At 33.1% G+C, this 24,249-nt stretch overlaps 1 protein-coding gene across 4 annotated transcripts in view; it reads left to right on the forward strand.

Moving 5' to 3' along the window:
• LOC129952097 (cGMP-dependent protein kinase, isozyme 2 forms cD4/T1/T3A/T3B) overlaps positions 1–24,249 on the forward strand; it is a 112,828-nt gene that overhangs the window by 60,338 nt on the left and 28,241 nt on the right. For 2 of the 4 annotated variants that reach the window (XM_056064526.1, XM_056064527.1), the window contains exon 3: positions 11,661–11,827. In XM_056064526.1, coding sequence (XP_055920501.1) covers positions 11,661–11,827 — 167 coding nt within the window. Of the gene's footprint in view, positions 1–9,674; positions 11,500–11,660; positions 11,828–19,130; positions 19,947–24,249 lie in introns of those variants that run through there. The other 2 variants (XM_056064529.1, XM_056064528.1) reach the window with 2 other exon arrangements.

A 24,249-nucleotide genomic window follows, 5' to 3' on the forward strand; every position in this document is an offset into this window, starting at 1 on the left:
CTCTTTTGACTTCCTGAAATTTTGTTTTTTTTTTATTTTGTAGAACGTGTTTTCTCTTACCGCCAATTCAAAGATATGTCTTGATGATAGGGTCTACCTCAATCACATGACCTGTTGTTTATGATGCGAAATAATTGCGTGTGTTTATTTTTTATGAGTTGAAACCTTGAAAGGCAGTCAAGGGATATTTACTTTGACATACCGAGTTGTTTTTAATTTTGTTTGTATGTACGACAAAGCTTCGTATTGTAAATTGTCCAATTAGTAGGTTCATTTTTGTTGTTCTTTTGAAGGAAATGTCGCCGAAATAAGACACTTAATCGCAAATCACTGTCATCAGAGTTTTTCAGTAATTTCGACAAGGGCCTCAAATTAAAATTCCAATCACATTCACGTTTTCTGTGTTCTATATCTTTTTGTCTTCATTATATTTAGGGCAACAACAAAGAATTGTTTTTTAAATTTCAAAAGATTTAAGCGGCATAAAGGTCCACACAACTTCCATATAAGGTTTACCTTTTCCTTATGGCTCGACTATACAAACAATTATAATTGATCTGGAATTTTCATTCCGACCTCAAAAATATGTATTTAATTTTGTCAAAACAATTGCTGGTAAAGACTCCAATTTAAATCATTTTTCGTTTAAATTACTCGGATTACGTAGAAACGTATTTACACTGCTGGTCAATCGAGTAGGCTCATACAAATCAAATTTAGGAAATACTTAAAATGGCAATAGTTAAAATTCTTATTGCTACAAATAAAAAATAATTATAGAATTTATTATGGTACTCAAACTTAAACACATTTAAAAGTTATTTTGGCGACAGTATTTCTAAAACCTATTAAAAGAACCAGTAGTGTGTAAAAAAACGTAAACTATTCTGAGAAATATTTACAAATGGCCTGCGGAACTTCTGACATCATTGATCAATTTGCGACAATTAGATAGCGCACGTGAATTTAATGTCTCATATAATGCCGGTTTAGTGTTTGTTTATTTTCGTTATTTTTGTTGTCGATTTTTCAACTATAGGGGATTTTTTTGTTTAAAGTTCTATTTTGTTTTTCAATTTATTTTAACTACAAAAAGGCGTTGAAGTTTTTTTTTATTTGTTTTCGATAAAGGTCTAATGACCGACACATTGTTATGCCATGGGACATTTAATTTATAATGTTTGATTTTAAAAATAGATAATAGTTTATTTTGGTTTTCAAGTTTTGATGAACGATAAGTTTGTAGTTATAATGGACGTCAATCAAGTAAAATGTGTTATGTTGTTCTGAATGGGGTGTATGAAGTTTTAAGAGAAGCTCATCGTTAAGTTGACCACAGAACACACAGGAACATTAAAAGTGTTACACGATGTATTCAAACAATTAATACATTAAAAAAAAAAACGGTTAAAGAGGATTTGTAGTCCAAATTTTGTAAAATTATTTTTTTTTAATTGGGCTCTGAAAATTATTTTCTAGTTGAAACACTGTTTTAAGTTATTTAGAAAGGGAGGTGGTATTATTTGAAACTGTTTGTGATTTTTATTTCACAATGTTAAATTTTAGTTTAAAATATCACATTTGTCCTGCGTCAATTTGTTCCTAAGTTAAGGAAGTCGAAATTAGATTTTTTTGTCAAAAAAGAGGTTTTGCTTTCGATATCTGAAATTCTTCGTTTTTAGCTTTCTCTTAGAAGTTTTTGTTATAGATCAAATTTGTAGACTTGAAACTTTTAACATTTAAAGTCTCTAAAAACTTAATTCATGGTTATACTTTTAGTTCATAAAAATAAGGATTTCACCTCGGAGTAGGAGATAGAAAGCTGGAAATTTATTAACGCCTTCCTTTGAGTCTTTTAAACATTGTACAAAAAATAAATTAAATAAATTAGGTGGCGCAACAGTCCATGAAGAACCAGGGCCTAGTGACTTACAACTCTCAACCATTTCTGTGTGCGAAGAATTCTGTCAGGGATGGAAGGGACCTACAGTTTATATGCCAAATCCGAATTTTGAGAAAGCACTTTTCATGACAATAATTACTCTTGGAGGATTTGTCAATTCCTCGCAAGAGGCAGTACCCGTGAAAACTTTTTTTTATTTAAATTAAGGTGGCATAGGCAGGGATTGAACTCAAGACCCCTTGCATGACAGTGCAACGCACTAACCATCTTGCTCCGGGTACTACATTTTAAACATTTAAAATAACTTTAACATTGTATAAGAATTCGTAAAAAATCTCACGAACGCGTAGTAAGTTATAGACAGTAAAAAGACGATTTTCGTGATTTTTTTCCGTTTCTATAGGTCCAATGGTGTTAACAGCAACTTACCAAGGTTGTCAAGCATGCAATTTACTAAAATATTTGTATCAACCATTGTAAGATTCAAAAAACAAAACTGGTTTCAAAATAAAATAATTCAAAAAGTAAATGAGACGCTGAAAACAAATAATCTCGATATTGAAGATAGACATTTAAGATTTGGAAAATTCTCAAATTTTCCTAAAGTGAACCTATTCTTTTAATTTTTACAGCCTCTTAAAGCCTAAAACAATGACTTACTTTCAATGAGATGATAGAGCGATTTTGAAGTTGGATTCAAACATAAACTTACTTACTTATTTAGGTCCTCAGACCTTTTAAGTCCGTTGGGAACCCCTTAAGGGGAATAGGGCCTCTACTATGCCTACGCGCCATCTCGTACGGTTTCTGGAGATGTGTTTCAGCTCCCTGATTCCACCTTGACTCTCCTGCGCCATGTGCTTCTCGGTCGTCCAGCTACTCTTCCTTCTTGTGTAAGCGTATTCGCCTGCATTGCTTGGCCTGCAATGCAGTCGTTACCTTTTTAAAGCGTATTATAGAGCTTTGGTATTATAGAGACTATAGGTTCCTGGCATGTCCTTCTCTGAAAGCCCTGAATTGAAATACGGTTTGGCCAGACAATCCTTATGATGTTACGAAGACATCTATTCACTAAGGTTTGCAGATTTCTTATAATGACTTAAGTAACCTTTCAAGTGCTGCATCCATATAGAAGCACAGATTCGACATTTGTGCGAAACAGTCGTAGCTTTGTTCTTAAGCTGATAGAGTTATTCCTCCCAATTTTCGACAACATTTGAACCCCACTTTTGCTTTGCCGATGCCGCAGATGACACTTCCAAGGTACAGAAAGCTCTCCACTTTTTCCACCGGTTGCGAGAAAATATATATTTAAGAGGATGGTCAAGTTCCGGTGCTGATCATTTTTGTTTTGACGGAATTAATTTTCAGCCACACAACTTCTGCTTCTCTCTCCACACTTGTTGTCATTTGATAGAGGTTCATGATACTATGAGAGAGTAATCAAACATAATCCGCGTAATCCAAGTGCATTAAATAGGATCCCTTCGCTACCTGACAAAGCTGCGCGCAGTACATCGCTTATCACCAACAAAAACAATATAGGCGACAGAATACAGCCCTGTCTGACTCCGCTAAGAATTTCATCGGGAAAACGTGACACTTGGATCAATCATATGTTACTTTACTAATAGCAATTAGTTATTCTGGGATGCCTCTCCTCCGTAAAGCTAACCAGATATGCTCCCTGTTGACGCTATCAAAGGCCTTCTTGAAGTCGATAAACAGCAGGTATAGACCTTCCGGGAGCGTTGATGTCCATTCGCTCTACGTGACCCAGCCATCTAAGCCGCTAACTAGGTCAGTGTCGCTGTACAGTCCATTCAGTTCGTCGTTATATCTTCTCCTCTATTCTCCATCTATGCGTACGGGACCAAAAATCACCCGAAGAATTTTTCCTTCGAAGCATCCCAAGACGCTCTCATCTTTCTTTGACAGGGTCCAGGCATCAGCGCCATTATTTAGAACTGGGATGATGAGTGTCTTATAGATTGTGATTCTAGATGCTCGAGAGAGGACTTTACTTCTAAATTGCCTCCTAAGTCCAAAGAAGCAGCGATTTGCAAGAGTTATTCTTTGATCTTCCAATTATGTCAATATCATCTGCGTATCCGAGTAATTTAATGGACCTTTGGAAGATTATGCCTATAGTGTTGGCTGTCGAGTTTTGCACAATTTTTTTCAGAACGATGTTGAAGAAGTCGCATGACAGTGCATCGCCTTGTCTAAAACCTTTTTTGACATCGACCTTGATAGAGCAGCGTGCATTCTCCATCGTCATTCTGCACAAACGGATAAGTTTGACAGGGATACCAAAACTAGACATTGCTCTTTAGAGCTCTTCCCTATAGATACTGTCATACGCGGCTTTAAAATCGATAAAGAGATGGTGGGTATCAATCCAAGTTCCTGGTTTTTTTTTCCAAGATCCAAGATCTTCAATACATTGTTCAGCGTGTTCTCTAATGCATTGCAGTGACTTTCGCATATTTTTTTTTGTTGCATATTTTAACATATGTCTTCAGAAAAATATAATTTGATTGCCACTTACAAAATTTTGTTGACCAGAGTAATGGTTATCCAGGTTAACGAATGTCTTTCAAATGGGATAAAGTGTCTATATGTTAGAGTTAGGAAAAAATGATTACAAAAAGGTTCAATTGCAAATACTTGTTAATAATATCTTCATACATTTTATCAATTGCTTTAACATGTATTTAAAGAATTTCAATTACAAATTACATGTTATTGAAAAATGGCAATTACTTGCATTAAATTGAAAACAAAAATAATATTTAAAGTAATCATTACACATAAATATATAAATAAATACTATTTTCCTAAATTACATTTTACGCAATATTGCATAATATTTTCTAAAATATTAAGTTCTTTTATCACATATAATTTATGAATTAAACTTTGAATTAATCAATAAATTGTTCAATAAATAAGTTTGGTTTTAATTTCAAAGTTATTTGCTTCCAGAATAATCATATTATAATTTTCAATTACTTGTCATTAGTAAGTGTATTTTAAAATTACTATTACAAGTAATTGAAATGTTAATTTTTTCATTTACAATTGAAAGTAATTTTTATTTTCTTAATTACATTACTTGTATTTGTAATGGAAAAATAATCAATTACTAATTACTTATATTTGAAATGAAAGTTGAAATTTAATTGAGTTTATTTATAGACCAATTGCTGCTTTCTTCAGGAGAACTTTATTAACACAAAAAATATACAAATGATCTTAGTTATTTCAATGGGATACAAATACAATAAAGTTTTCTCACTCAAGAAAAATTGGAAAACAATTTAATATTAGTTATATTAATTAATATAAATTAAAAATAATATGAATATAATTAGCAAAATTGAATAAAGCACAAATTACAGCAGAAGTGTTTTGTGTGTCTTGTTTTCGGTTCATGTCGTTTTTGTTATTGAGAATATGTAATGTTTCTAATGTGTATCGTTTCGAAACAAGTTTCTCTGTCTGTAGAACTTCCGTCTTGAAAGTTTGGAGAACGACCGCTTTCAATGCTGTGACTGGCCAGGGCTGTCTTCTCAGAATTTTTTTAGTTTTATGTCGGACTTATGATTCGAGATGCGTTGTCTAAGCAGTTGTTTTGTGGTCCCAATATAACACACGTTGCACTGTTCATTTGTAGGTAACATCTGTTTGTTTATCCTTATCAGTTTTCGTCTTGAGTTTAGTAAAACAAGTGGTTTTTTCGATTTGAAAGCAAGGCGAACCTCTGTCAATTTTTGTTTAAATGGATTTTTTTAAGTTTTCGGATAGAGTTGTAAGCCCGGGGTTTGTGGTTCGTTCTAACGGGTTCATCAATATTTTCTCGTGGAATTTGTATTTTGTATTTTAAAAGGAGACTTCGAATTATGGTAAAAGGTTAACCATTATCACTTAGGATTTTGATGAATTTTTTGCCGTTGGCGATGTGGAATCGTACATCACTTATTTTGAAAAATTAATTCTCAAGATTGGATGCAATATTGATGATAATATTCCTTGCTTGCTTTGATCGGAAATCAACCAGTCTTTGATACCAGTCGAAAAGCAAACGATTTTCTTAACGGTAGATTTTGACACGTAAGAAAGATATTGTTTTCTTAACCTCATTTCCAATTGTGAATTGAATTTTTGGGAGGAATCCGTTTATAATATTTAGTACTTTGTAACTTAATTGTTTCATTGCGAAAATTACAGTGGCCAAAAAAGCTGAGGGAAAACTATACTTCCACTAATCACAATTGAAATTTTAGACGAAAAGTAATCATTATTCCCCAACTCTGCTTTATACATCCCTGGAAGTTGGGGTATTTTGGCAATAAAATTGTATTCCTTGGAGATTTGAACCATGTAGGTTTTCTTAATAGACAATGTTAAATTGAATTATGTTACGGAAGATTTTGTTAAATGGTTATTTTTCTTTTTGGAGATTTTTTCCAGTTTATTTTGTATACTAAATTAAAATCTAACCAAATTTTTGACTTAAATATCATCAGAATAAAGAATTTCAAATTAAATTTATTTCATCTTTTACAAAACGCAGTTATCTATTTATTTTTGGTAAAATTGATTTTTTGTATAAATAAAACCTCTTCTTAAAATACTATTTGATTGATCTTACGTCTTAAATTTTTCAAAAACAGCTTAAACTAAAATTTTGAAAAACAATTTAGGTTTAAGAAGTTCCTTAAAAGACAACTTGTTTAAAAAATTTAAAAAGGGATAATTTTTTGAAGTGCTTTTTGTATTTTTTTTAAATTAGCCTTATAAACCATGTATATCGAACAAAGTATCATAAAGTTAAAGATCTTAATCTCACATAAATTTGTTCACGGTTAAGTTATATTCAAGAATTAAGTGATAGCTTGTCCCATATGTAACAAAGAACTTGTATTAAGCTACAAAGTGAAAAGTTACAAAATAAGAATAATTAATGTCCTAAAATAATTTGTTGGTATGATTTTGTTTGCTTTAATTAATTATTTAATATATGTATTTATTATTTGTTCTGGATTCTTCCTCTAGGTACTATGATTTTTTTCAATAATTATTTTCATGAAAACAGAAATTGGCCGTATGCCACATATGTACATACTCTTTGTTTATTATCCCCAAGCAATGAGAAAATAAAATAAATTAAATCAAATTCAGTAAAATAATAAAATTATAGGCTTCAGAGAGATAAACAAAACTCTAGTCTTGACTTAGGTCAAAATGTTTTTCAATCTAACTAACTATGTAAATATTTATTATAATAAATCTGCATTCAGAATACGTTCGTTCATATAAATATATTGTTTATCGATTCTATGTACACTTTTTAATGATCACAGATCAATCGTTCACCTTTAAGAAAAAAGAAACATTTTTAAAAATACTAGGTACGTGAATTTCGTATAGCTAGTCAATTATATGCTAATTATATGTTCATGCTTCACCACATCCTCCCCACACAGATAATCAAAGCGTTGCGTCAAATAACTCTATGTCTGTTGCCGCAAACGAAATAATTAAACTTATAACTTATTCGAGTACCTGCCTCATGTCTGCACTGCACCTCTGAAGGTACATATTTAAATTTTAAATAATTCAAACAAAATCAAAAACACTAAATTTTTACTTTTTGTTGCATATGCTCTCAAATTATTAATATTATTATTATTATTATTGTGATGTGGAGGTGGAAGTGAAGTTCACGTCGATCGAAAGCAAAACAGCTCATAAACGCTTCGAGCTGATATAGATCGTTGATCATGCTCTTATGACAACTAGAGCAGCCCCACTTGTGGTGCAGAAGTTTATAATAAAGTGACTGAAAATTTGAAGCTTTTACATTTATTTTTTTTGTTTTAATTTCAATCTTTATCAAGTAATAAACTATTATATTAACTTGCGTACTCCTCCTTCTGACATCATAGACATGCAACTAACGAAAATACAAACAAAATAAAATAAAAACAAAAATAAATGCAAAGCTTAATAAAAGTGGATATTGCGATCTTATCAAAACCATGACAACGTCCAGTGTGACAATCTTATTTCAAATTACAATTTATCAATTGGAATCTTTTAAAAGTCGATTAGGATATCGGGGCGTAGACGCGTTTTTTATTGAACACATTTTCTATTTCTTCTGATTTCTCGAAATTTCCTACTTCAAGGACAATTTAATTCTGGTATCAATGTTCGGAAAAACATGGGAAAAAGGAAACGACAGCAAGGAAATAATAAAGGACGTTTGGGGCGTATACGCATTTTTTTTAAATTGAATTTCTATTTTTTAGAGATAAAATACTTTTTTAATGCTTGAACACTACAATAAAATGTTGATTGTGAAACTTCATGGCTGGAATTATAAGCCTCCCGGGAGGTGCCAATCTATTATCAGTTTCTTTGATTTTTAGTACTTTGTCTTAGATTCATGCATATAATTTAAAAAACTTCAGTGTCACTTAAGATCGAACCTTGACTAAGACCGTACGGAATTTACGCACTGAACCAACACATCCATCTAGGTAAAGGATGTTTTTTTTTAAGATTCATAGAGCTTTAAGTTGGCAACATTATTTTAACTGGAAACCATTTTGTCAGCCAGCTGTCAAGTGATTTATTTTTCAACATGATAAAACTGCCGTATTTGGAGTAAAAATAATCCTCAAGCTTAAGTTAAAACACAATCACATCTACAAAAACTTTTTCGGGTTATTGCTAAAAAGTTGGACCTCCAGATTAGACAACGTCCGAGACATGGCTGTCATGTGTCAGAAATTATATTTTAATTATAATTCCAGATAAATGTCTTTAGAATAAATCAAATATTATGCTCATTTAAAAAAAAACTTCTTTCTTTTATACCATTTCAAAGATAGATACGTCAAAAAAAAACGCCCTCTATGTATCGGATTCAAGAGTAAAGGGTGCTCATTATTGGAGACGATTGATTAAAAGAACGTCCTTCCAATTATTTTTTAAAATCTCGCCAAAATGTGTGGAGAAAACCCAAACTAATAATGAACTGATAAAGATGGGATATCGGCGCGTATACGTAATATTTTATGTTGAACACATTTTCTATCTTTATCTTGAAGTACCTCCAACAAGTCAATTTTAAAAGATGAATCGTGATTCGTTTAAAGCTTGAGGGCTGTCTTTGATTCTTATGCGGCAGATTTGTTTATTGAAGAATACATTAAACCCGAAATGAACCTTATCCTTAAAAAACCTAAAATGGAAGAAGTGCTTTCTGAACCTAGCGAACAGATTTGTATTGTTCAAAGCAAATTTCCACAATTTGAAAGCATTTTTCGGGCGTGAAGTGATTTGTGATTCATGAAAAATTCTTCAAGTAAATTGACAACACTGTTTGACATTATCAACTTTCAATAAATACAAAACAATAATCCAAATTTCCCATACAGCTTAAAAAAAACAACCTTTATTTGAACAAATATTAAAAGTTGTCAATTTTAAACTTTAACCTAACAAACTAAAATTGTTTGTAAACTTATTATTTACAAACTTAAGCCCGTTTTTCTGTTGCCCATAAACATTGTTCGCCAAGATGGTCACACTAAGCAGCACACTGCCAAGGCAATAAGCCGCAGGGTGCTGCACTAGTGTTGAGGTAAAAAAGTATTACGAACAACATTTGGTAGTCAAGTCAGCGAATAGCCGCTCCGCGGCATTTTTTTTTTGTGTTGCTCTAAAGAATATCATGCTTTCGGCTTTCCAGTCTATAACTCGTAGTGGCCATGAATGGCTGCAGCTAGTAACGAACGATCTCTATAACCTGTCCGGGAGGATTTATAGTTAGATATACGCGCGTTTTGTTTGCCAATAAATATTTGACTAATTCAAAGAAAAACGGAAGCCCGCTCTGTGTGTTTTCTCCTTTCCAACCCCAACCACCACCAAGTGATGCTCCACTATATAACCCAGTCTATCCCAGTGGGCGGTAAAATCATCTTAGCGATAAATCCGCCTAAATAATATTTAGCCTACAAATTTTCCAAATTAATTGCCACCAATGCTGACTGACATTGTAAACGATAACAAATCGAACAGCGGAACCGTATCTCATACCATAGGTTTAAAGACTTGCCAAGAAAAAGATCCTCGCACTCTCGACTTCGTCTCGGTTGGTTTTCAGCGAGAGGGTGTGAGTTCACGCATTTAACGGTGTACTTGAATAAATAAGTAATAAGCCAAAATATCTTTTATTTTGCTCACATCTGTGGCGCGGTGACGACGGACTACGCGACTACGGCGACGACGAACGCTTCGATGACAGCCGCTCTGTGCCAAGGCAGTTCGTTGCGCCTTCTTTGTGTCTTGAAAGAAATACAAACAAGAAAAGAGTAAACCTTAAAAAACAGCTGCAGTTTTACCGTGCGTGATATTCGACTTACGATGAGCTGCTCTTGAACGACAATACAGTGTGGTGCGGTAAATAGACATACAGACATTCAGACAGACAGAGTGACACATAAAATGTAAATTTTTGAGTTGTACCAATAATTATGTTCATTTTTCGGTTTTGGGGCCAAATTGCTTTGAATTGACATCCATATTGACAGTTAACTGTGCTCCTCCATTGGACGCACCACCGACCGTCGTCGTCGTCGTCGGTGTTCAATTCAGTTGTTGTGATCACAGTGATCGCATTGATCACCCACCCCGCAGTCGCAGAGTGTCAGTGGCAGTTCGCACAGTTGACGTAATGAAAGTGGGGAAACCTCACTGCAATAAGGCTCCGTGTGCACGTAGATAGTTTTCCTTTACAAGACAACGACATCAACATCGACAGCGCTGTCAATACTAATGTCGGTTATTCCCATTCGGAATTTTTAATTTCGGGTTACATTTTACAATTTACATAAAGACCACAGTGCGCCACCGACTTCCAACTCTGACGGATCGTTGCTGCTGTTGTAAATGTAGCTGCAAGGCACCCCAGCTAACCAACCAAAGACCCACGCCAAGTGAAACAGTCAAGCTGTCTTAAAATTCGATATGAGTAGTGAAACAAGCCTTTATCTGCGAGGACTGTCAAATTCGAGTACTCGGGGCATTATGAATCGCGATGTGAGTGCAATTAAAAGTGACATGCGGAAGAATAGTAGGGGCCAAATTGCCTGCAGGAGTTTGACGGATATTCCCTCGTTTGACTGCAAAAGTGATGTGTCGAATAAAACCGAACTTATTGTCAGTCTGCTGGCGGATATAAGATTCAGAGATGAAATAATCGAGCAGCGGGATAAGAGGATAATTCGTCTGACCAATAAACTGTCATTGGCCGAGAAGAAATGTATCGAAAAAGAAGCTACAATTGTCGACCTCCTAAACGAAATTGACAAGTTTCGTCAGGTAGTGCGCCCCCTGACGCAGTCGTTCCTGGAGCGAAGCATTGGAACTGACAATTGGGCGCCACCTGGAGTTGATTCGACCAGGGTGGTGGAAGTGACAGAGCCGCGATTGAAGCGTCAAGGGTTCAGTGCGGAACCGCTGTCCCAACAAGCCAGCACCGACACCGAACTCGTTAAGATACCCAAATCAGTTGTGTAAGAGTGAGATTAGTTTGTAGTAGATTAGATTTAATATGCCATTAATATTTTAAGTTGCACCCTAATGATGATTTTATTTTGCATAGTTATTATTAGCTTTAGAATATCTCCGCCTTGGCAATCTTTCCTAATTGAGTTTGTGTTATTTTTATTTACAGATCGCGTGAACTCATCAAATCGGCAATTTTAGATAATGATTTTATGAAGAACCTGGACATAACGCAGATACGAGAAATCGTTGATTGCATGTACCCAGTTAAATATGCAGCAAAAAGTCTCATCATCAAAGAAGGCGATGTTGGGAGCATTGTTTATGTGATGGAAGGTGAGTCATGAGTGCTTGTTGTTTATTTTTATTTTGTAATGGAATAAACTTTTTTTTTAAGTTATTTAGTCAAAAGATCAGAAAATTTAAGCTCACAGAAATTGTTGTTACATTTAAGTCACTTTAGAGGGGTGGCTGATGAGTGATTTTAACAGCAACTATATAAATGTGGGTTATGTTTGTTTATTCCAATAAGTGACTTTTCTTTTGATAATGGAACTTAATGCCACATTTTTTTTTAAATAAGTCATGCTTTTTATTCGATTTCTGTAATGTTTGTCTTCGCAAAAGTTTTTAAACTGAGCTAAGTGGTTAGGTTTTTCCTGATTACTTCAGGAATTTGTTGTTTCATTGTGCATGCTAATGTATTTAAAGTCTGTATGATTGTACGAAAAACTCAGCCAATGTCTTAAATGGTCATTGGTCGATACGTGTGTTGAATTCTAAAAGAACTCTTAATAGTTTTTATGAATTGTTTTCGAATTTTCCAAGAATAAATTGTGTAGATTTATACGATGGGTTAGGATGATAATATAATAAATGACCTTAATGAGAAAAAATTCCGACAAGAGTTATTTTCGAACGAAGTATTGTAAATTCAAATATGACTGAAAAGCGAAAAAGTTCCAAATAGTAGAAAGATTTTAGATGTTTATTAATTGATGATAATTTGTTTGATATGGTTCAGCACCATTTTAAAGGTAGCTAAGATTTAGGTTATGAGGATTAACTGAAAGGTATTTCCTCCAGTTACCAACAAAAAAGCTTAAACTATCCTGTTTCTAACTTGACTAAAAATTTTAGTTTGGTCTGCTATTACATATGGGCTAATTTATTGGAGGCGCTCGAAATTTCAAAAAAAAATAAGAAAAAGTAAACCCACTTGTCATTATCTTCAAACAAAAAATCTTCAAGTAAAAAATGTCAAGGAATTAATTTTCATTCCCGAAATTCCCAAAAATATGCCTTTAAAAATTGGAAAAAAAAAACAATATATTTGATTTTTAGAGACTAAAAATTATTGAACTTTTAGTAAAATACTTATTTGCTTTTAAAATAACATTTCCTGCAACCTTCATTACATCAAATAATACGTTTCGGCTAAGAGATTTTTGAAATGGGGGATTTCTCTTTGGAAATCTAGAGATTTCGGCAAAGAAATTATATTTTTTTCAAAAATCCAAAAAATAATGACATTTTTGATCATCAAATATTATTAAGACAGTTAATTTTAGTTTTAGCTCCCCACCAAAATTTAGCTTTGTTAATATTTATTCGAAGCGAGTACCAACTTTTCCTGGGCTAAGACTCAAAATGTCAAATATTTAAAAATGACAAGTGAAAAGGGTGACTATCAGTGAATTGTTATTATAAATTTACAAGCACTCAAGGGGTTATTAGTACCCTTTATATGTTTTTATTTAAACACAGTGCGAGCGTTTGGATTTAAAAGGAGATACCGGTGCACATTTGTCTTAAAGTTCTGAACATCAAAATGGGAGGGAAAAACAGAGTTGGGCAAAGCATTCCACGTTCTCGATGTGCGATTTAAGAAAGACTCTCTATACTTGACTGTACGCCCGAAATTGAGCTCAAGGGTGAACTGATGAGCATTCCTAGAAGTGCGAGTATTACGGCTGAATTGTTTAAAGGGTGGAATGCAACTGGCTAATTCGACAGAACATTGTTTGTAAAAATATCTATAAAACAACGGAAGGCATGATACATTGCGGCGGTGTTTTAGCGATGTAAATGATTCGATTGTAGTTCTGTCGCCTATCATTTTTAAAGCCCTTTCCCCCCTGATCATTACATAAGAGGTGATCTGTAATACACATACCGAGTACTGATAGTTGATTGGTTTCCTGGATGGAAGTGCCACTCAAAGATAGTGGCATCGGGGGTGCGTTACGCTTTAAAGACAGGAGACTGCAATGAGTTTTCGAAGCATTAAATTTAACACAGTTTTTGATTCCCTATTGGACTTAGCTGTCAAGATCAGAATTTATGAGCTTATCATACGCTGCCGTTGAAGTTCCACATCCGAAGGACAAGGATGTGAATCTACAAACGAATATGAAAAGATGAGGGTACTGTCGTCGGCGAAACAGTTTAATGGATTAGAAGTGACAGACAAGAGATCGTTAATGAATATAAGGAAGAGAGTCGGAGACAAAACGGAGCCCTGGGGAACAACAGCATTTATTTTGTGAACTTCAGACTTGTAACAATCCAATACAACTTGTATTGAACGGTTAGAAAGGTAATTTATAATCCAACGAAGAGGAGATTCATCTATACCAAAAGCACGCATTTTCTATGAGAGAGCTTGGTGCCAAACTCTATCAAATGCCTTTGAAATATCAAGTACAATAATCTTGCTTTCTTTAAAACGATGTAAAGATTTGTTCCACTGTTCGGTGAGATGAACCATGAGATCACCAGTGGAACTATTGCTACGAAAGCCATACTGTCGGTCATTAAGAAGTTTCCGTTCTTCAAGATATTTCTTAAGCTGAAAATTAACCATCGTTTCCATGACCTTTAAAAGAAGGGACGCAATTGCAATGGGACGATAGTTTGAGGGAAGGAGGATTCGCCTTTTTTAGGGACAGGCTGGACAAATGCAGTTTTAAATCCAATCGGGAAGAGACCTGTAGAATAGGACATATGGAAAAGCTTAAGCAGTGGTTTTGCCAGCGTTGAAGAACACCTCTTCAGAACAATAGGGTTATTACTATCCGGGCCAGCGGATTTGTGTATGTCAAGGTCTTTCAGTACTCTTGCGACTGCACTAGTGCGAAAGAAGATTTGTCCCATAGAATCATTTACGCTCTCAAGAACAGGAGGTTTCATGACTCTATCCGATAGCGTCGAATTAACAGCAAAATGTGCTTCAAGCAAATTGGCTTTATCAATCGAGCTTACATAGGAAGTGTCATTGTGGACGAGCGTTGGAATCGACGATGACGTGGTGTTTCGTAAGTTTTTTACAAATTCTTACTACCTTTAGGTCATTGTGGTATTTTTTGCCTTAATTTCTGATCATGCAAAAATTTGGTTCGTCGAATATGATTAATACAGGTCTTTCTAGCTTGTTTAAACTTATTCTGGTTTTCCTTAGTCGAGTTAGCTTTATAACAACGGAAACTTACATCTCTGTACCAAATAACCTCTTGACAGCTCGAATCAAACCATGAGTTCTCTTTGGGTTTGATAGATTTCACCCTATATGGGATAAAATACTCTCATTCCAAACATAATTAAATTTGTCACTTTCGAGGAAGCATAGTGACCAGTTAAAGTTTCTGAAGAATTCATTGAGACCGTCCCAGTTGGCTTTCTCATGTTGCCAAACGGCTCTCATAGGAGTTTTTTCTTTAACTGTTTTTTTTTTGACTTTAGAATTTTGCAGATACGATACAATGGTCTGATGTGCCTAGAGTCGGTGATACACTTATTGTGTATTTATTAGGGTCAGAGGTAAGAAACAAGTCTAGGGTGTTGGCGGATTGACCTGTAACGTCAAGGATTCGAGTTGGCTCATCGAAAAGCTGAGTTAATTAATCAGCAAAGATCTCAACATACCTTCCTTCCGGTGTTGACTGGCCAGAATAACGGTGCCAGGAAAAATTGTGTACATTGTACGCAATGCCGATTTCAGTGTGAGGATAATGGGCAACAATTCTTTGAATGGAGTCAGACAGAGCATCAAATTCGTTAAAAGTTGAATTTCTGTCCAGATTTGGACTTCGATTTAAGAAACATGCGTGGATGATGTACTTATTTACCGTACACTTAGCCACATGAAATTGAAGTTTAGGTTAGAATACAAACCTTTCTTTTGTTTCAATGAAGTCCTGAGGATTATTCATTTTATTTAAACTTAGAACTAATTTTATAATAATTAAACTAGTTGTTCAAAAATAATAACAAAAAAAAAGAGTTTTTTTTTAAAACTGTATGTGAATAACTTCTCAACGGTTGACTCGTTTGGGTTATTGATCTTTAAATTAAACAATTTTGTTTATTTAATTGAAACACAATTTGAAAAGGTTTTACTTAAGTTTTTCAACTAAGCTTGTTCGATGAGAAGGAGTGTTTTCGGAATAGCACAACGCAAAGCCTATGAACTTTTCAGAAGAATAACTTCTTTGAAGTGTCCACATATTTTGACAAGTGTTAAGAATTCAAATCAACATTATTGATATTAGCGTTTAATTTGGTTAAAACCCCGAATATAACTCAACAATTATAAACTTATTCTTGATTAAAGCAATTTAAATCTCTCTGTTTTAAGCCTGATCTCCAACGTTGCTTTTGCTATAATAATAATCAATAAATTAATTATAAATTTATAAATTATTCTAGAACTAAAATTCATTATTTTAAAGCTGATTTAAAAACTTATAAACTACAAAAACAGCTCTTGATTCAATTGTCACACACTTATAACAGTTTGACAAGTTTTCCATGACACTTGTGTTTTCTGTTTCAGAAGAAGAAAATTTAAAAGTGTATAGGAATTGCACCACATTGCAAAGTCACAATTGCCAAAGTGTTCGTACACTTTTTTTTGAAGAATTAAGCTATTTTACCTGTCCAAAAAGTACATATCCCGTTTTTGAAATTACGAATGGAACTATCAGAAAGTTTAATTTAAGTATTGTATTATTTAAATGTATTGATTATTAATTATACGAGTATCATCCGACATTCTGCGTTTTTTTGAATATAAGAGTTTCGTAAATAATTGGGTCTTATTTTTGTATTCAAAATGTAAAATGTCCGTGAAGGTAAAACGATTTTAATGATGGACGCACAATCATACGAAGTGCGTACATTTCCAAAATGTATGCAACACTTTTGTGTTCCAGAAAAAACTTCCAAAAGTATGCACATAACGATCACTTCAACCGATACTTTCCTCTTTCAATAAAATTATTGTTTTGCTAGCTTCAAAAGTTGTCAGGCTTTTAATCTTAGCCCATAAACAATTCTGCAATATCTGATAATTGTTTTGTTGAAAGGGCTTTTGTATTATCAACTTATTAAGATGTCACTTATAGTATGTGTGGAAATTTGTATAATTCCATTATATAGTCTTCAGTTGGGTTTTTCTTTTTAATTTATGTAAATGACACTGCACAACAACCAACTTATTTTATACACATCGACATTGCACGTGGAAAATAAATTGTTTATATTAAAGTGATCGTAATCAAGTCATTTGTTAATGTTTATTAGACACCGTAAGAGGTTTGCATTGCACAAATAAGAGAGCTTGATTTCTTTTTTGTTGATTTATACAATTAAAAGATCAAAGAGATAAAACTTTTTTTTACTAAGCACTGCAAATCACTAGGTAGTAGGGTTGCCAGATTTCTTATAGGGTACTTATTTAATTTTAAAAGAAAATTTATACAAAAAGATTTTTTAAAAGATCTGTTTTTTTGTTTGTTTTTCAATATAAACATTTATTTTATGGAGTACAACAAACTCGTGAGTATTCAGCTTTTCTCTAAAGATTGCTCTTCTTTTTAGGTTTTGAATTACCTTTTACTTAAGTAAACGGTGATTTTTTAAGAGCTTGAGAACTTTTTTAAAAAAAAAAAAACTTTTAAAAAAAAAAACATAAAATTTGCAAAATCTCATCGATTCTTTATTTGAAACCTTAGATTGGTCTATGACATTTACTTTTTGAAGATAATTTCATTTAAATGTTGACCGCGGCTGCGTCTTAGGTGGTCCATTCGGAAAGTCCAATTTTGGGTAACTTTTTCGAGCATTTCGGCCGGAATAGCCCGAATTTCTTCGGAAATGTTGTCTTCCAAAGCTGGAATAGTTGCTGGCTTATTTGTGTAGACTTTAGACTTGACGTAGCCCCACAAAAAATAGTCTAAAGGCGTCAAATCGCATGATCTTGGTGGCCAACTTACCGGTCCATTCCTTGAGATGAATTGTTCTCCGAAGTTTTCCCTCAAAATGGCCATAGAATCGCGAGCTGTTTGGCATGTAGTGCCATCTTGTTGAAACCACATGTCAACCAAGTTCAGTTCTTCCATTTTTGGCAACAAAAAGTTTGTTAGCATTGAACGATAGCGATCGCCATTCACCGTAACGTTGCGTCCAACAGCATCTTTGAAAAAATACGGTCCAATGATTCCACCAGCGTACAAACCACACCAAACAGTGCATTTTTCGGGATGCATGGGCAGTTCTTGAACGGCTTCTGGTTGCTCTTCACTCCAAATGTGGCAATTTTGCTTATTTACGTAGCCATTCAACCAGAAATGAGCCTCATCGCTGAACAAAATTTGTCGATAAAAAAGCGGATTTTCTGCCAACTTTTCTAGGGCCCATTCACTGAAAATTCGACGTTGTGGCAGATCGTTCGGCTTCAGTTTTAGCACGAGCTGTACTTTATACGGTTTTACACCAAGATCTTTGCGTAAAATCTTCCATGTCGTCGAATAACACAAACCAATTGCTGCGAACAGCGACGAATCGACATTTCACGGTCTCCAGCAACACTCTCAGAAACAGACGCAATATTCTCTTCTGTACGCACTGTACGCATTCGTGTGGTTGGTTTAATATCCAATAAAGTAAACTGAGTGCGAAACTTGGTCACAATCGCATTAATTGTTTGCTCACTTGGTCGATTATGTAGAATTGTAGACCATAAATCGGACGTAAAGCGCGAAACACATTTCGAACCGAACACTGATTTTGGTAATAAAATTCAATGATTTGCAAGCGTTGCTCGTTAGTAAGTCTATTCATGATGAAATGTCAAAGCATACTGAGCATCTTTCTCTTTGACACCATGTCTGAAATCCCGCGTGATCTGTCAAATACTAATGCATGAAAACCCTAACCTCAAAAAAATCACTCACCCTTTATGTAATAAAACGCGTTTGTTCATTTTCGAAGTTTTATCAAATTTATTAATAGCTATTTTGCGACTTACTTTAAATGACATTTTATACGGATAGATTTGGCTCCTTCCCGACTTAATTAAAATGTTCCCTTTGAGTTTAAATTAAATGTATGGCAACCCAGCTTAAGAGAAATGAACTCCAAACAAATAAAGAGCGAATATCTTCTCTTAATGTTTGCATTTTTTCAGATGATAGATGAATTTCTCGTTCGATATTTGAAGTCTTCATTCGAAATCGAAATAATCATCCAGCTTTCAATTTCGATGAATAAAAAGATCTGTTCATTCGCTTCAAAAACTTAGCTGCGTGCGGTTGTGTTGTCGTGTTTGTGTTGTCTCGGCAAGATGAAAAGTTTCTGATTTTAGAATTGAATTGAATTTGAGTTTTGTTTACTTCATTTTGTTGTTTTGTCTACTATTTTCATGAACTTTAAAAAAAAAATATATAAAATAGAAATAGCAATAAAACTGTACTCTTAAAAAAACCCACCCATTTTGGAATTGATCGTGACGTGCGGTTGTCCATATTATGTTAATGGTCGTCAGGCCTGTCTTCCCATAGTGTGAAGGTATAGAGTGCGCGTGATTTTCTTTGTTCCGCATAACTTCGCAGTCAGTTTCCTATAAAGTATATGGTGTGTCGCTTTAATGACAAAGAAAAGCGTATAAATTTCCAAACGAAAGTAAAATCAACGGTGAATTTATCTGCAGCATCCTTTTTGAAGTTTGTATTTTGTGTTTGCTTTTCTGAAATTGTCTTGGGCATGCGCAAACCCTGCAGCTAACCCCTTCCCACGGCTGATTTTCGGTGATATCATTCCGGTTTTTCCGTACAACGAACGCCGTCGTCCGTAGTCGCCGCGCCGTTGCGCCACACCGCTGCTGTCGTACAGAATCTCTTGCAGCTCGGGTCGTCTTTTGCGGTGTCAAATTGGTTTTGTGTGCAAATGCCACCGAGGTTTTTCTGCTGTTGCTATGTTTAAGAGAGTTGAATAAAAATACAAAAAACATCTGCATTCAGCATCAGGAGTGTTGAAAAAAACAACAACAACAACATCATCCAACACCGCCAGTATCCAGAAACACTCTTTTTGAAAAAAGAATCTACCTACGTACATAGATTATGTACATAAGAAAATATAATGTTTAATGGATATTGGTTTATGTTTTGCTTTTGTAAGTATTTTCGAGTCCATATTGATGGCAGGTTATCCCGTCTATACGTCAACGTCTCGTCTTCCGGAGGATCTTATGTGGGCTTCTTTTGATTTGAAATGATCGGGTCAGGTATCTTAAGGGATGGTCAAGATCATGCAGCTGCTCCTGTTTTTTGTTGGTTTATAAATAAGGTCATCCTTTGTGTTGTCGATGTCTGCTAAAAAAGAAGGTTTTTGTGGAAGATGTTTTATTTGAAATTGTGATGGTTTTGTTTATGTTTAAAATTGTGTTATTTATTCTCAAAAAATTTACATTTTTGGGACATATGTTGCATATAATGTTGAGGCCTTGAGAACACTGACGTTGGAGAAAATTAGATGATAATTATGCTGATATAACACTGTTTTTGAGGTTCATGTTTCATTTAAATCTTCAATCGAAATATTTCAATTCTTTTATTTCTGAAATTGGTAGTCTATCTTTCATATGGGGATGAACCTTACTTATTTCTAGATCTTATTAGAAAAATTCAAACGAATAATTTGTATTAATTGGAGATTGTTAGAATTATCGGGGTCGTTAAATTGTTTATATTTTTAGGGTCATCCCATTTTCATTGAGGTCATTGTTTGTTATTAGATTAAAATTCTACTGTAACAAAATACAGACTCAATTCGAGATAAGAAAATGAGTGTTTTGTAGAGGTTTCTAAAAAAGAACATTTAGTTGGAAAAAACGATAGACAGATAGGGAGCAGGCTAGCTTATTTATTTAAAATAGGTTTTATACTTTGGATTATGAAACTTGTACAAAGAAATAAGTTTAAATTTTTAAAAACAATTGAAACAGAGATTCAAGTCAAAAATACTGACAAAACATTGATATGGAAAACATTTGATTATTTTTATAAATTTGTGTCTGACCCAACTGATTTATTATAAGTGTGGCATAAAAGTCTGTGGAGTAAGACTTCTTCAAAACATATTTCCTCACGAATTATATTTTTGATAGGTGACTGTTGGGAAATTTTTTGTTTGGGAAATGGCTTCAGTGTGTTGAGCTTGTAACATTCGAAAAAAGATTATCTGGGATTTTGATTATTGTCATTAGTTTTAGTTTCCATTGGAGACATTTGCTATAACTTGAATACATAAGACTTATTGCGAGAGCTAAGATAAACGAATCAAGCTTCCGTCATAATAAACAAAAAAAATTAAATCTTTTGTGAAATCAACGAACAATTTACAATTTTTTGTTTAATTTGTTTCATTAATCAATTTGATTGATTAAAATTAAATATATATTTTTAAGATTAGAACTTTCAATACCCACATATTTATACTCTTACCTTAGTTCTTGAAAACTTTCTTTAAAGTATTTTTATTTTTTGTCTATGAAATTAAGTAAATCTTAAATACCTATAGAATTAAGTTTCAATAACTTTTTAGACTTAAAGCCCTCAGGTGTTGTTTAAGAGGGCTTTTAGACTTCTACGTATATAAAGATAGTAATTAATTTGCATAGTTTTGTAATTTATTTCGATAAATTTCTCTCATAATTTATTTAAAGATTAATCAATTGGCGAAAAGAATTCAAAGCTTCTTTATAGCAATGTTCCGATCATTTGACGGAAATGGATATGCTAAATATAATCACACATTTAAAAACAAAACAAAATTGGGTTATTTTAAATTAAAATTCTATAATACTATTGTATAAAAGAAGAGCATGTAAAAACGTAAAAATTGACCGGGTTCGACTGCCGTACTTAAATCCCTGTTTGAGAAATAAAGCTGCTTGAGTCTTTTAGTTTTAATTAAAGTCGTTATACATTTTTCTTTAGTAATTTGCACTGCAAAGTTATCAAATTTCTTTATTTGTTCAATTGGAAGTTTAGTTTTTGTACACAAAATTACCAAATTGATTTAAATTTTAAAAGGAAAAACAGCCTTAGTGCAAATATAATTTTAATTTGCAGAAAATGTTGCTTAAAAAATTCCATAAAAGAACCAAAATTTAAAGGTAATTAAGAACAGTTAAGTTCCTTTAGATGGGTACACCGCTTCACCAAATTTACAAATTTTTTAAATGTGATTCAAAGCCGTTTTAACAACTCTGAAAACAGCTTTTTAGATAGAAACATATTTCTAACATTGTTCCGAAATAAAAAAAAAAGAAAGGCTGTTTCAGGCTTCAACTGACCTTTTAAACACTTAAATTTATCTTCTGTAAAATATCTCTCTTTTTTCTACACCCATTTTCTATTATCAATTTGTCCTGCATTTATAAAAATAAAACTTTGGAGTACTAAAAACTTTTTTTTAGGAATCCGAACAATTACTACCAAAATTTTAACAAATACTAAAGAAGTATAATAAATTAATTCTAAATTTACCTTTTTGACAAAAAAGCGTATAATATTTGAATATTTTACTAGTTTTGATTTCAATCAATCAGCTTTAAGTGTTGATCAAAACTCCACCGACAATTTGCTTTTATTTGCAATACTATTCGGCATAAACATTCAAAATTTCACTGCGTAGATACCTGTGAAAATACTATTTGCCAGCTGTGGAATTAGATTTGTTGATTAAAGACTTTGTTTACCTTTAAAATAAAAATAGTTCAATAAAAAACAAATAGTAAAAATATTGACGAAATTGTATTTGTTCTCCATTTTTTTTCAATAAAAATAATTTGTACGAAAATTAACTGCAAGTTTATGCAACTGAATTGCATGATTGAGAACTTTTTATTTTTAAGTTCAGAGCTCTAAAATTTGAGTCTTTAGGGGATGTTGAAAACGCTAAGAACAAAGTTTGCTTTGAACATTTTTTGAAAGCTCCGATCTTGTTGTGAAACGCATTTAAAGTTATAAAAAATTCAGAAATTGGCAGTTGTGGTTTTTAAAAGCTGAAAACTCAAACGAAAATTTGACTTGAGTTGGAAATTAATAATTTTGAACATGGACAAACCAAGTTCAATAAAACAAACTTTCGAAATCGAGAACATGGTATTACATATGTAAATTGTTAGGGGCTAAACTAGTTGTGTTTTTCAATAAAAAATAAAATATTTAACTATTTGTTAATCAGAAAATAAAACAACCTGGTTCGTTCGGTCTTTTTTTCTTAGCTTTTTAATCGCGCTCTGAACACTCAGAAACCATGCTCTAAACGAAAAAACGTAAAATAAATTTAATGTTTTGAACACAATTGTCAGACCGATTCTTGATTCTGTTATGGTTGTGCCTTTTAAGTCGAGCTTTACTTTGATTTAGTTATGATGTCAGCTTTAAGTTCATAGTTTATCTGTTGTACAAAGCTATAAGCGTATCACGAATAATGAGCTGAAATTATATCAATTTCAATTCTTTCCAGCTCCTCACTAATGAGCAGAAAAAGTAATTGGATACACAAATAAAAATTTAAAGCATTAAGAATTACGTATTTTTTCTCTTAATTCTATGGCACCATCATCATCTTAAATCGCCCACACTTAATATGTTTCTAAAATGGCCTCAAGTTGTTAAAGTAAGCACCTTTAATGATGTTTAAAAGTAATTTATAATATAAATTCTTGTTCATGCTTTGCTAAGCCACAAAATGAATCGAGGGGGTTATTAATTTAACCAAATTAATGCCATGTTTTAACAACAAGTTTTCACTTTTAATTTTTGGCTTCAAATTAAATAAAATCCTTTTTTATTGTTAAATTTTATTTTATCTCTTTTTCCAAATGCTGTTTTTTTATTTATTTGTAATTTTTGTTTGTGTTTAGAAGAGGTTTAAAATTTTGATTCTTGGATCTTACATTCCTAAAATAATAACATAAAAAAGTATAAATATTTTATTATACACACTGGAATAGCATTTCTGCAATTAAGGTAGCTAAGAATGACCTTAGCTTATTAGTATATATTCAACTTTAAACTGATCGTGCTTTGCTAAATTAATAATGAGTCTTGAGTCTTGTTGTTCGTTCAGTTCTTGAGAAAAATCAAAAAATCAAGCTCTTCATTTCTCTAATTAAATACAAAAAAAAAAATAACCCATCGAGACTTAACAAACAAAATAAAGAGAAGCCTTAACGAAGCATGAAGTATTTTCATATACGTGCTCCGGTTCAGTAACTAAAAACCAGGTCTTGCAGAAGTAAAACTTAAGTATATTGTGTTGCAATGGGACAACTTTTGCAAAAGCTATATATACATAAATGTAAGTACCTATGTTACTTACGACTTTACTCTATAGGAACAACAAAGCCAAGCTATAGCACAAGTATAAGGTAAGGTTGGTATAATACCAAATGGAATCACCCA

Source organism: Eupeodes corollae, chromosome 3 (assembly GCF_945859685.1).
Source record: "Eupeodes corollae chromosome 3, idEupCoro1.1, whole genome shotgun sequence".
Lineage (NCBI taxonomy): Eukaryota > Metazoa > Arthropoda > Insecta > Diptera > Syrphidae > Eupeodes > Eupeodes corollae.